Below are 13252 nucleotides of genomic sequence, written 5' to 3'. Positions count from 1 at the left end.
ACCCCTGCAGACCCCCAACCCACCCCGTCGGTCCCTTCTGAGTTCCCCAAGGCAGTGCCCTTCTCAATCTTTAGCAGAGGACAAACCGAGACTGATCGGTGGACCCGCAAATCTTTTCCCCGATCTCCCGGTGCAGACGCACTCGAGTGGCATGCCCGCTTCAGAGCTTCTCTGCCGCGTCGCTCAACTCCTCCGACCCTCGCCGCTCCGCCCCGTTGCCGGCCGCGACCGGATGGATTCCCGTGCCCTCTTCCCCAATCGCAGCGGAAGCCTTCTGCAACCCTTTCTGCAGCGCCTCGCAGCTCGCGTCCATCATCACCTCGCCGGACCCCCAGCTACAAGGCCCGATGCCTCCCGGCTTTTCCGCCGCCTCTCCCCAGTCACGCCGCCCCAGATGCGCTACGCGACGGTTCCTCCTTCGCCAACCCCGACCCCGGCCGCGACAGCTCCTTTTCCGCCTTACCACAGCTGCGCCCCGACAGACCGCTGCTTCGCGCTCGCCCGCGCAGCCGCAGCCCGCCTGTCTTCTCACCTGTGCAACCTTACTTCTAGCGCCATTCCCCCGGTCACACCCATCAGATCCGCCGCACGACGACGCCCGCCTTCGCCAAATCGCAACCACCGGCAAAACCGCGCCTGCGCCGCCCTGTCTCCAGTGCCTAATGGCCGAAGGTGTCACCCCCAAAGTCCTGCTCCGCCGCTCAACACCCGCCTTTTCCAATCCACCCAGCCGCTTGCTCCTCCGCGCTGTGCTAAAGCTTGCTTGGTGTTCACAAGAAGCACCACCGCCGCCGGAGCACCGCCGGACCTCGCCGCTGCACAAGTCTTAGTGCTTTCCTTCCGCCCCGGTCTGCTCCTTCCCGACCCCAAGCTTCACCTATAAACGAAAGGTAAGTTACCGACCCCTTTTCCGTCTCGCCCGACCCTCTCTATTCGTCCGACCCCTTTTTCGCCTCGCTCGACCCTGTCTGTTCGTCCGACCCCTTTTCCGCCTCGCCCGACCCTGTCTGTTCGTCCGACCCCTTTTCCATCTCGCCCAACCCTCTCTGTTTGTCCGACCCCTTTTCTGCCTCACCCGACCCTGTCTGTCCGCCCGACCCCTTTTCCGCCTCGCCCGACCCTGTCTGTTTCGCCGACCCTTTTCCGCCTCGCCCGAGGACTCGGCTGTATCTTTTTCCTTGACCTAAGGGTATATGTTTAAAAATTGGGAACTTCTCTGCGTTAAGTCTGAGGACCCCCAGCACAGCTATTCCTCTAGTCTAAGGGTCAGATCATAAGTTTCTTCCCATCCAACCCTTTTACCTTGCTCTCCACCAACTCAAGTGAACTTCCCCACTTTTTCCGTAGCCTTGCTACAAGTTTCTGGGCTAAAATTTGCAAGTGTTGCTGTTGAAATAACCGTCTAAGTGCTAACTCCTGCATTTGCATTCGTGTAGAGTTGAATCTCGCTGACGGCGTCTACGAGCTGTACCCGGCGCCAGAAGACAGAGTTGTAGCCGAGTACCGCTTCCAGAAGCCGAAGCCGCCCTAGCAGAAGACCAGTTCCCTTCTTCCTCGCTTGAAGGCAAGCCCCGGAGCATGAACCCCAGTTTCTCAAACTTGCGCATGCCTTCTTAATCATGTTTGTGCATTTACGTATAGGAGTTGTTTGCAACCGTAGATGCATGGCGTAGTTCCTTGATCTGAACACTAGTTGTTGGACCGAGTAGTTGCTATGCTTAAATAGGAAGCGGTAAAAGCCGAGTGATTTCCTGTCACTCGCGAGTTATAGGAGTTGGTTGTTTCTCCTTCTGTTACAACTATAAGGACGATGGACGGGGCAGGGTTCTGGTTAACTTTTGGTGGTTGGCTGATTGCCCCGTCTGTCTATGGAATCTGTTAAGGCCCGACAGTGGTGGTGTTCGTGATCAAGTGTTTGAAAGTACTAACCTCATACTCAGTATGGGATGAGGAAGCCTAGTACCGGATTGAACCTAGACGTGAGCGGTCGCCCCATTGTCCTTGGAACGGAGTTCCCCTACGGCCGCACGTGGTGGCAAGTGTGGTCACAGAATGGTAGAGGCCGGTTCTGTGGAACCTTGCACCAAAGGAAATGGGCTCGACACGGGTTAGGGAATTGATGGGGAAGGCCGACACAGGAAGCGACCTCGATGGTGCGCGGATGTCGTGAGGATAGGTTCACCATGCATGGTTAAAGAACTCGAATCGATTCGTCTGCCTCTCACAGTTTGAGACTTCTTGATTGCTATGCTACACTGAGTAATAAAGGAATCTGATGATGACATGGTCTTGATGATGTTATATACCCTTTTGGTTGGATCTTTGTTGCTTAGAGTAAGTTGCCAACCTAGACCGGTTAATGAACCTAGAATCTGAGCTAAAACTTTGAAATTAAGGATCTACTTAGTGCTTTTGGCAAACAAACCCCTCAGCCCAAGAGCCTCGCATGTCTAGAAGTGGTGGAGTAGTTTTACTCCCGGCCGGTTAAGTCTTGTTGAGCTTAGTAGCTCAGCCTTGTTTGTGACTTTCTTTTCAGGTGAAGTCGCAGCTCCTGAGTCCGCTCCTGTTGGCACTTGGCCGCCCCAACTCCCTCCGGGTTGGACGGTCGAGTGGGATCCCTCCTCGGACGGCGAGAACAGGGATCACTGATGTCTTGGCTGGTCTCACCAAGGACGTCCGACCCCGGCGCTAGCTTCCGCTGTTTTATCTTTCTGCTGCTTTTGAACCTTGTAAAACTCCGCTTTTCGTTTTGTTGTTGAACTAAATGGTCAAATTGTTTAACTCAGTGGACTTGTTGTATTCTCTGGAACCGCTCACTTTCGTGTGAGTTTGCTAACTCGGTCCTATTAAAGTGGTTAAATCGGATGAAATCCGATGGCACTTCGTGTTAACTTGGCTAAGGCATGAGCGTCGCGTGTTAGGCGACTTAACCATGTTTTAATCAAGCTAATCCGAGGTGGTTCCGCCACAGCTGGTACCAGAGCTGGTTTAGCAAGACAGAGAACACAATAGGCCCTAAACACTTCTTTTAAATAAAATTTTGCAAAAGAAAACTGTTGGAAATCCCGTACGATCGTTAAGGATGACTTTAGCACGAGAGGCCCTAGGGGATTTCGGGGTTGTTTTTAGGTGGCTAATATTTATTGGTTATCTTGGTAACTCCCAGCACTTCGCCACGTGTATCATACGTGTGCCGAGTCCGCATCACGAGTATGCGAGGATTGATAGGGAGTTCTATTCAAAGGACCCTATCATCGCGGTTGTTTCGCTCACGTCTATCACATGTGCGCAGGTTCCGTATGTTAATTCATACGAAGGGTGGTATGGTTCGATTCCAACGAGCCTATCATCATGGTTGTTCGCCCACGTCTATTATATGTGCGCTGATTCCGCATCACGAGTATGTGAAGGGTTATACGGTTCCATTCAAGGGGACCTATTTCCACGGTTGTTGTGTTGTCCATGCAGCCTTGAACGCATGGGTGTCGTTCCTATAGTGAACGGTAATGTTTGGGGACGCTTTCGTGGGTGCTGGCATGAAAGGTTCATGTGGTTGTGTTTCCTGCAGTACACTAACCGCGTTCGCTTAGGAGACGCTACTAGAACTGACTAGCTACTATAGGGAGAGACGTACTGGTTGCCTTGCCACCGGCACTGACTGCGTAAGACCAAGTATTGGCAGTTATTTTGATTGAGAGACGAGGTAGGTCGTGCATGCGTCATCAACTAAAATCTGTGAAACCACCTCCCTAAAGCAACCTTGCCTTGGAAAATCTCTTCTTCTGTTCTAAGGATTTCTAGCTTTCTTCCCGCTTGTGCTCGGTCAAATCCGAGTACTTTTCTGTCCGACCCCCTTTCTTCTTAGAGTTTCTATCTCATGTTGTTTTGGTTCTTGGTTCCAAATGGCCGCCCCCGAACACGTGGTGTACGGCGCCGATGGCTTCTCCCACTCGACGTGCTCACACTTTGAAGGTTTTCCTGCTATTCTGTGGGACACCTTGAGGTGGTTCGGGTATCAGTCCCCGCCCTTATACGTGGGACGGATGTACCTGGAGCACGGCGTACAGAGGTGCAACGTGCAGGCGGTGGTACCTCCACCTCCTGTGCGACCCGAGTGGCCCCAGCTCGGAGTCTCGACTTACGGACACACCCTGGAGGATACGTGGGAGTCAGCTGCTCTACAAATCCTCACCCAGTTCTGTCAGGTGCACCCGCTTGAGGTCACCTTGGACTCAATCGGCCTGTTTCCTGCCCGAGACCGGATGGACCCGGCGTGGCTTGATCGCGTCAACAACATAGAGGTGTTGGCCACATCCCACTCGCTGGTCACCATCTCCACCACCATCAGATGCATGTCAGCCTTATATCAGTTGATCGAGCTTCAAGGCCGAGGCATGGCTGTCTTGGCTCGGATAGCCGTAGACACCCAGGGGCACTTCAACGCCGCCAAGAGAGACCTGGTGGGACAAACCTATCAACTCATCCAGAGAGGAATACAAATCCACAACATGCAAGACCGAATCTCCGAACTCGAGGGAGAAGTGACAGACCTGGTGGATGGCATGATCGAGCTGTCCGAAGAAAAGATGGAGGTCGAGATGGAGCTAGCAGTTACTAATGCTCATCTGGATGAGCACCACGCCGAGCTCGACGACATGCATGCCCTTCAAATGCAATTGGACGAGCAAGAAGACCCTGAGGAGGTCATGGGAGCGTCCAGCATGAACATTGAGGATGGCGACGCCCCTTCTCCAACTCACAGTGTTCCCTCGTAGATGGAGAGCTATAGGGATCTTATCTTTTGTTGTACTCCTCGGCAACCTAAGTTTTGGATAGTGGTGTAATAGGTTAGCCTTGAGTTGAGTATTCCCCTGTGTTTTGGCGAAGGCATGAGCGTCGCGTGCTAGGCGACTTAACCATGTTTTAATCAAGCTAATCCGAGGTGGTTCCGCCACACATGGAATGGTGTAATATCTTTTAGAGTTCCTCAGGTGGTAAAAGGTCCAAAGAATGCATGTTTCAAAAATATGGTTGAAAAGAAGACAGTGAAGATGAAGAATATTTATTCCGAATCAGACGGGGAAATGCAAAAGTGCTAAGAAGAAAGGTAGTGATCCTACCCATTCAAGATGGTTTTTCTTCCCTTATGGTTGCTTCTATAATAATTTTTTTATGTTCATTTTTTGTCAACTGTAGGAGAGGATCCAAATACTGTTGCAGAAAATGGAGATGGAGGTGCTGATCCAAAGCAATTAACTGTAAGACTTGATTCAGACTAATTATACTCTTTTCACAATTTATTTACTTATACGCACATTTAATATGACACATGATCTTAGTTCTTCTACCATGGCTGCTCCATTGATCCATGGCGAATATGGTAATACTATGGTGCCACACTTTAATATGATCGGAAATTCTTATATTCTCCGTTGATCCAAGGTGAATATGGTAATACGATAATGCCACACTTTAATATGATTGGGAATTCTCCATATATATAAGGAGGATATAGAAGTTTGTTACTTGGAGTTGATCAAGGCACCACATTCCAGTCTGCAGTTAGGAAATTACATTTCACTGGAGGGTCCAATCATGAAAACATGTAACTATGCTAAGGTGTTAAAGTTGCCACTTTGCAGTACTGTTTTTGTTATTTATCCTGAATTTTATTATGGTGTAATAATGAATTTTACTTGATGCATTATGTTGTATCGGAATCAAACATTAACTCTCATATTACAAGCGAGAATGCTACTCATGATGACACATGTGCACTGTAGCTTTTTTTACATGGAATTTGGAATTCCATTGTGCACTATCTCTTCAGTTTGCAACAAACTGTGGATAAACAAAACACAAAGCGACAGATAAATTTAGCATGGCAATAACTGTGAAAACACCTCACATCAATTTCCTTCAATTTATAGAAGATCTTAAATGTCAATCATATTACAACTTACAAATCACCAACCTACAATCACAACTTGATCTGCCATCGATACACAATTTGATTAGTGCACAATGTTCAAGCACCTTACAATCTACAATCACAAACACAATTTATCCTGCCAGGATTAGTCTTGCTTTCATTTTCAAGTGCTATCCAATGACTAGGAGGAATGGAGAGCTGCTCTATCTATCCATAGCTTGTGCTTAAAGCCAGCACCTTCTCAGTTTCTCATCAGCAGTAGGTTCGTCAGCTATGTGCCGTCTCTCTCCTTGATGCTGGAGTCATGTGAGGCAAACTGTTAAACATGTCTTTGCAATCGGTCGAGGTAGTCAGGCTCGCAGTGAAGGACATGTCCGGGTCATCCCTACTCGCCCACACGGCGGCCGCGGTGCCGTGGTAGCCTTGTGCCACCACGCTCCTCCCGACCACGCATCCACCATGTCTCACTGCAGCACCGACTGGACCAGCAGCTGCGAGGTTTGAAGCCACATCGTGCACACATTCTGACGGCGCTGGTGGCCTCAACAAGCACCTCCAGAGGCAGCAGCGAGTGCGTGTGCATGGCCTGTGTCGATGTTTTATACCCGGCAACCTACCGAGGGGGTGCCTAAGGTAGTGTTTTGGTTAATGGGGCTCGTCGAGATCAGGAACTCGAAGGTAAACACAGATTGCGTAATACCCTATGTGCTGTGTGTTGGTTGGATTGAATGGCTTTGGAGGGTGGTTGGTCTCCATGTCAAAGTGTCTCGATGTCCAGCATCATATTTAAGACTATCCAAACCTTATGGTGGATCCATAGATGTATGTACGACAGCCGCACAAGCACCTCCAGCAGCAGTGTGCGTGCCCGCTCTGGCGGCATGTGTCCTGGTGACCGCGGGAGGAGGAAGGCAGCAGCGACGTCAAGGGATAAACGAAGCGAGTCGAGATTGCCTGGGCGCTAGGGCTGGAAAGGAGCCGATCAGCCGAGCCGAGGCGATGTTTTCCATGAGGAGCCAGGAGCTCATAAGACCCTCGGCAGGACGTGATCCGTCAGATGGAGTCGAGTTCCACGCATCGCGCGGCGGCGGCGGGTATGCAACGGATGCGCAATGATAATTGCACATGCATGCGCCCAGTGGTGGGTCCCACGCAGCCCCGCCCATGTGCTGGCCCACGTGAAGCGTTGCTGCGCGCACCCCACGCACCTGAGTTATTTTCAATTTTTTTTCTATACCAGGTACATACTGTATATAGTATAAGTTATGCATTCTCACAAAATTATGACAAATGTTACATATATAAGTTATGGATATCATGAATAAATTATTTTTAGGAAAAAAGTTATGCATACAAATTGTGCGGATAGGTTACAACTTTTAAAAAACAAAATTCAAAGTTATTCTTACAAAGTGTACATAGAGATTGTACACGTAAGTTTTGCATGCTAATGAAGTTGTGCTAAATATTATCTCATAAAAAGTTATATTATGAAGTTATGCATGAAAGTTATGTGTATAAGTTATGATATTCTAAAAATGGAAAGTTGCGGGAATTTAAACTTTCCATAAAAGGAAAGTCGCGGGACGGGATCGGGCTGTCGGGGATCAAGTGCCAGCAGCCCTCCTGGCGCGCACTGATTAGTCCCTCCCCAACAGATGCGTTTTGCAAATCGGATGCATCCAATTTTCACTCACTCCACACTTTTAAAGAAAGTAAGAAACCCTTGCAAGTTTATTCGATGAAGGGCTCATTTTATTCGGGGAACAGATACCCAAGCTTCCTCAGGTCCCAAGGTAGCAGCTCACACAGGTTCAGACTTCAAGCAGTCGCTCAACACATACAACACTACTCTTAACTCGGAGGGAAACTCCCTCCCTCAGCCTCAGCGCGCCACCTCAATCTAGGAAGACTGCCGGAGCTCCGGCCGCACGAAGTCGGCGTTGGCAGGCACGGAGATGTCGACGGTGGGCCTCAGCTCAGCGCAGACCTCGATGGCGCCGTGGACTGGGTCCGACATGAAGTTGCTGATGAGGTCCTGGTTGATCGGGGCGTCCTTGTCCACCGTCACGAAGGCCTGCTGCGTCAGGATGTAGTCGAAGCGGGGAGCCCACTTCCTGGATCCCAGGCGAGCCGTTGTGGAGCAGTTGTCCACCATGAAGGCCACCCCGCGGGCGTGCATGAAGGGGTTCAGCGAGTCCACCGACTCGATCACGCTCTCGTTGATGATCTCCGAGTAGGAGTGCCCCTTCTTCCTCAGGATCTCAATCTAAAGCCATTGAAGAACAGCAAATGGGTAAGGTAAGCTCTATCAATCACGCGAGGTTATCATTGGTAATCGTCATGAGATGAGGTGGAAGAACCTTACCTGAGCCATCATCAGGGCAATGTACACTCCAGCAGTGAAGGGATGCAGCGGGCCAAGATCGCCCTCCGGACGGGTCGAGCGCACCTTCTCACCAACCTTCCACATGCGAGTTTGATCAATGTTGCCCATTGGAAAAGCTGGCAGTCCCTCTTTCTCCTGTGAAAACATAATTATGTTATCTTAAATCGTCTCAAAACTGTAAACTTAACCAACCATGAACACATCCAACATCAGAAATGGCAGTTTAATGTAACAGAACTCACATAAAATCTTCGCCCAGCCAACACCACGCTGCGGATTTCACTTCCAGAGGCCACATCTTCATAGCACTCATAGAGAATATCCATGCAAGGATAAAACGAGGCACTGTAAGCCTTGTTGAACTCCTTCTTGCCTTCCTCGCTTAAAGAGTTGTAGACTTCAAGCATCCCCTGGGGTAAAACCAGGAAAGTAAGATCACAGTCTAATAAGCAAAGACTGAAAATGGTTGACATAAGGATGAATAATAGCATACCTTCTTTGAGATGGTCTTCGAGACAATTCCAGTGATGCTCTCCACAGTGTTTTTGTAGGCTGACTCTTCATCCATTCCTTGTTCTGTGTATCTCCTGAACAGAGCCTCCACAATGCCATGGACAGCACCCAGCAAAATGCCTGTACATTAAATGGTTAGTTACAGATTTACAGCACAATCATTAGAGGCAGCATGAACAGGTTGGTAGGCTCACCTCGCTCTCCGAAGATATCGCTCTTGTACTCCTGTTCTAAAGTAGTAGCAAATGTGAAGGGAGAGCCAAGTGCAACTGACCATGCTAGAGCAACATCAGTTGCCCTTCCATCAACATCCTACACAGTGAACAACATAAGTTAAGCACATCTCCTCACAAAATACATCCCGATATGTTTTTTGATTGAAATAAAAAAATTGAAATAGAATAATGGAAAACAAAACATTGATAAGCACAGAAAGCTCCAGCAATATCACTTAAAACATACCTGGTGCACAGCAAAGCTAGAGTTGATGCCGGCACCATTTACTTCCTTGCCTTGGACATAAAGCCTGCGGACAGATGGACCCATTCCCTTGGGACATACAGCAATCACACTGATGTTCTTTGGGAAATCAAGTCCAAGCGATTGCAAATGTCCCAGAAGAAATCCATGGGATAAACCAAGGATACTGTTCGGTTTCATGTGCGAGAAGATCTTCTCATAGTTGTCTGCCTGCAGAAAGTGAAATATATAGAAGGATGAATAAAACTTAAGATGTAACAATTAAGTACCATATAGGCATGAAGGGAATGATGAATGGGTGCGACAGAACAGCATATAGATTGAACTAACTTGACAGGACAACAAAGTAACCCCTTTTAGAAGACTTGGCACGATTCAAGCATCAGGTAGAAGTATCACACAAAAAGGATGCAAATGGAACCATGCAGCTAGTGATCATGAAGCAAACCTGTGCAGCATCTGATATCAATAGCAACACAAGATCGCTGCCTGAAACAGTCTCCCAGATATCACCCAATGTTCCATTCTCTTCAGTGAATCCAGCAGCACGTGCTTCCTCAAATGATTTGGAACCTTTCCGGAGACCAATCTGAAAGCAAAAAAAGCAGCATGTTGGACTGACAGAACAGTGCCGTATATACCAGAGTGGGCAGAATATCTGAGCGCGCCGTTTGCTTCCGGTGACTTATTTTTAGCACGTGTCACATCGAATGCTTAGATACTGATTAGAAGTATTAAACGTAGATTATTTACAAAACTCATTACATAAGTGGAGGTTAAACGGCGAGACGAATCTATTAAGCCTAATTAAGCCTAATTAATCCATCATTAGCAAATGTTTAATAGATTCGTCTAATTAGGCTTAATAGATTCGTCTCGCCGTTTAGCCTCGACTTATATAATGGGTTTTGTAAATAGTCTAATACTCCTAATTAGTATCTAAATATTCGATGTGACGGGTGCTAAAAATAAGTCAGCGGAAGCAAACGGGGCCTGAGGACTCATAATTGTCATGTCCAAGTTGCACAGAATAAAGAATGGTAAACTGAAGTTCAGAGGAAAATAAAATTAGGAATAGGATATTCCACGGAAGCAAAAGTATAGTCCTTTTCTTTGTTGAAAAAATTGCATAAATCTTTCAGTCAATTTGGTATTCATATAAACAGATAGCTCCATGCACCAAGGCTGATATATGGTCCATAAAAGAGAAGAACTAACCTTGACAACAATGTCCGACTTTGCTTCAGCCAGTGAATCCCTCAGGTTCTGAGCTTGGGCGGGACCCTGCAAAACGAACATCGATCTGTCAAGAGCCAGAGTACAGAAATGGAGGAAGAAGTGATTATCTTGCCCCGAACCCAAATAGCAGTACAAATCCATCTGAAAATCGGTGCCATCTACTACATATGACAACATTGGTGTGCCGATTTAAGCACAGTCACTCTCAGTACACAATTATAGCTACACATGCTACGCATGCACAACCGAACATCTACATGACTGCGAAAGTGCGGAAGAGAAATATGGTGTGCGGCATTTGTGTCGAACCTGCGAGCCCCATCCAATCACTCCGATCTGCTTCACCCCCTTGAACGCCTCCGGGAGCAGCGGGAACAGGTTCCTCCCGCCCCTCACAATATACTGCACCACAAAATTTGGACACGAAATGAACAAACCGTGACAAAACATACAGATTCATCACCAAAGAAGAAAAACGATGGTAACTGGGAGCGCACCTCCTCGTGGCCGGCGAGGGAGACCTTCTCCTTCTTGAAGACGGAGGTCTCGAAGTCGAGCGACGGCATGGCCGTGCCGACGGCCGACGGCGCCGCGACCATGGCGGCGACATCCCGGCGGCGGGTGGCTGACGCGGAGAGGAGGCACGCGGGCTGGGTGGCCGGGAAGGAGACGGAGGCCGCGGCCGGCAGGGTTTTGGGCCCGGCGGCGGCGGCGGCGGCTAGGGTTTTGGGGTGCCCGAAGGCGAGGGTGGAGGCCGCCGAGGTGTGCGCTGCCATGTCGTCGCGCGGCACTGGGATGGCGAGCGGCGGGCGGCGAGTGGTTGTTGGGGACTTGGCTCCTTGTGAAGCCGTGTCAGGCTAATCCCGGTGGATTTATACGGCTAACCCAGCCGTGTGATTCGCCGTCTCCGGCTGTGATGCGCTGCGCCGCGGGCTCCCCAGGACGGCCGTTCGCGGCGCGTCCAGCCGCCCGTGCGCCCCGCTCACGTGCGCGCGGGGCCTACGCGAGTTTTTTGGCAGGTTGCGATTGCGCCTCGCCTGGATATGCGCGAGCGCACCGCGCGGCTGGCAGCCGCAGGCTCGGCAGCACGCGGCGTCCTTTTTTTTTAGCGTCCCCGCCGGCGGCCCATGCCGTCCGGCAGCAGAGCGGTTCACCGTGAGCCTTGTACGCGCCCATGCCGTCCGGAGGCAAAGCGCAAACCGCCCCTCATTCTCGATGAATTAGCGGTTTGGCGCGTCGATACGGATGCATGGTGGGTTCAGTGGTCGCGATCTCGCGTGTGTGCCGCATCACGGGATATGTGTGTATGGTTGGGGCCTTGGGGGGGGCAGCCGAATCCGCCCCGAGAACGACGCCAGCGAAGCTCTTCTGATCTGCTGACCTGGCTGCGACAACAGAGGAAGAGGATGCTGCCAAATGGGCCATGGGTCACGGCAGGCCTTTAGAAGTACAAGAATTCGAAGCCCAGAGACACTTTATCCGACTTGGGCTGCCACAAGGAACAACTTGGGCTGGGCCTAAATGAAAACTTGGGCTGCCTCCGAAGAGAAATAAGAACTGAACATTTTAGTTCCATTTTCAATAGCCTCTGAAAAGAAAACAGCTATGGCTTCTGGGTTTATTACTACACATACACAGGTAGCTTTTACACCTCACCATAGTACGTAACCACGGGATAATGGGCACTAATCGAGTGGGTGTGGATCTCTGACGCTTTTGTATAATGCTCCACCATTTCTATCCGAGCCAGCCGACCCACCATGCTCCGTGCATGCCAGTATGCCACCACCACTCATCACCTTTTTTTTCTGGGATGAAATGAGCATGTGCACGAGCTAGCCAACCAGAGCTCAGCAAAGAATGTGCTCCGACTCCGATCGATCATGTGGGGCCCTAGGCAAATCTAGGGGTTGAAATTCATCATACGTGCAACAGGCTGAGCCTGTTCTAGTGCTATGCTTCAACGATTGCATTTGAACTGAATTTGCTGATCAAGCAGCAAAAACTTACCGGTGCAGTACTACTCAAAAGCGAGTTCGTCCATATCAGTTCAAAAAATGTACGAAAGCTACACCAAGAAAACCGTTTCCCATATACACATCGATCATCGTGTGTACACAAGGATCCGTAGTTTCGTATCGTACCTAAACCGACCAGAAGGAAATGAACACGCAGCCAGATTTTAGGCAACGCCACCAGCTTCCTGGATGCTACGTACCGAAAATAATCCAATCTATAGCTCTATATGATGTCAAAGCATGTTTCTGTCATGTCACAATTCAGTCATCGCAGTCGTAGCATGCATATCGCTTGCTGCAACAGAATTCATCCTAGAAGAGAGTTCGGTAATACTATGTACTTGCTCGATTGACATCCATTTTTCCGAAGCACCGCCCTTACCCAGCAGAGAAGCAGGGGCACCGGCGGTACCGTCGATCAGTCCTGCATGTACGTGATAACGGTGGCCGGCTAGGGGCCCGTGGTCACAAGAAGGCCGGTCGAGGCGGCTCACGCCTCCAACTCAAAGCCGTCGCCACTTTTGCAGCTTTCCCGGCCGGTGCTGCCACAACCACTTCAAGACCCCCCAAACCCCAAGTGCTCCACACGTCAGCCGGGAACCGAACGAAACCACGAAATCCAGGCCACTTTACCCACAAAACGCCCGTGCCGAGCCTACCCGAGGGCCTACCCCAACCCAA

General features: G+C 49.8%; 1 protein-coding gene across 1 annotated transcript; it reads right to left on the bottom strand.

Moving 5' to 3' along the window:
* Positions 1-7636: 7636 nt before the first annotated feature.
* Positions 7637-11400, bottom strand: LOC101781570 (ketol-acid reductoisomerase, chloroplastic). Its single transcript, XM_004961095.3, has 10 exons — positions 11051-11400; positions 10863-10955; positions 10533-10598; positions 9763-9903; positions 9297-9524; positions 9029-9146; positions 8815-8954; positions 8564-8731; positions 8301-8456; positions 7637-8201 (listed from the first exon to the last, which is right to left on the bottom strand). Exons 1-10 carry the CDS (start codon positions 11327-11329, stop codon positions 7836-7838), a joined length of 1755 nt encoding a protein of 584 aa, XP_004961152.1. The 5' UTR covers positions 11330-11400; the 3' UTR covers positions 7637-7835.
* Positions 11401-13252: the final 1852 nt, after the last annotated feature.

The sequence above is a fragment of the Setaria italica genome, chromosome III (genome assembly GCF_000263155.2).
Source record: "Setaria italica strain Yugu1 chromosome III, Setaria_italica_v2.0, whole genome shotgun sequence".
NCBI lineage: Eukaryota > Viridiplantae > Streptophyta > Magnoliopsida > Poales > Poaceae > Setaria > Setaria italica.
Note: the sequence above shows the minus strand (reverse complement) of the source record. Positions and strands in the feature narration are given on the sequence as shown.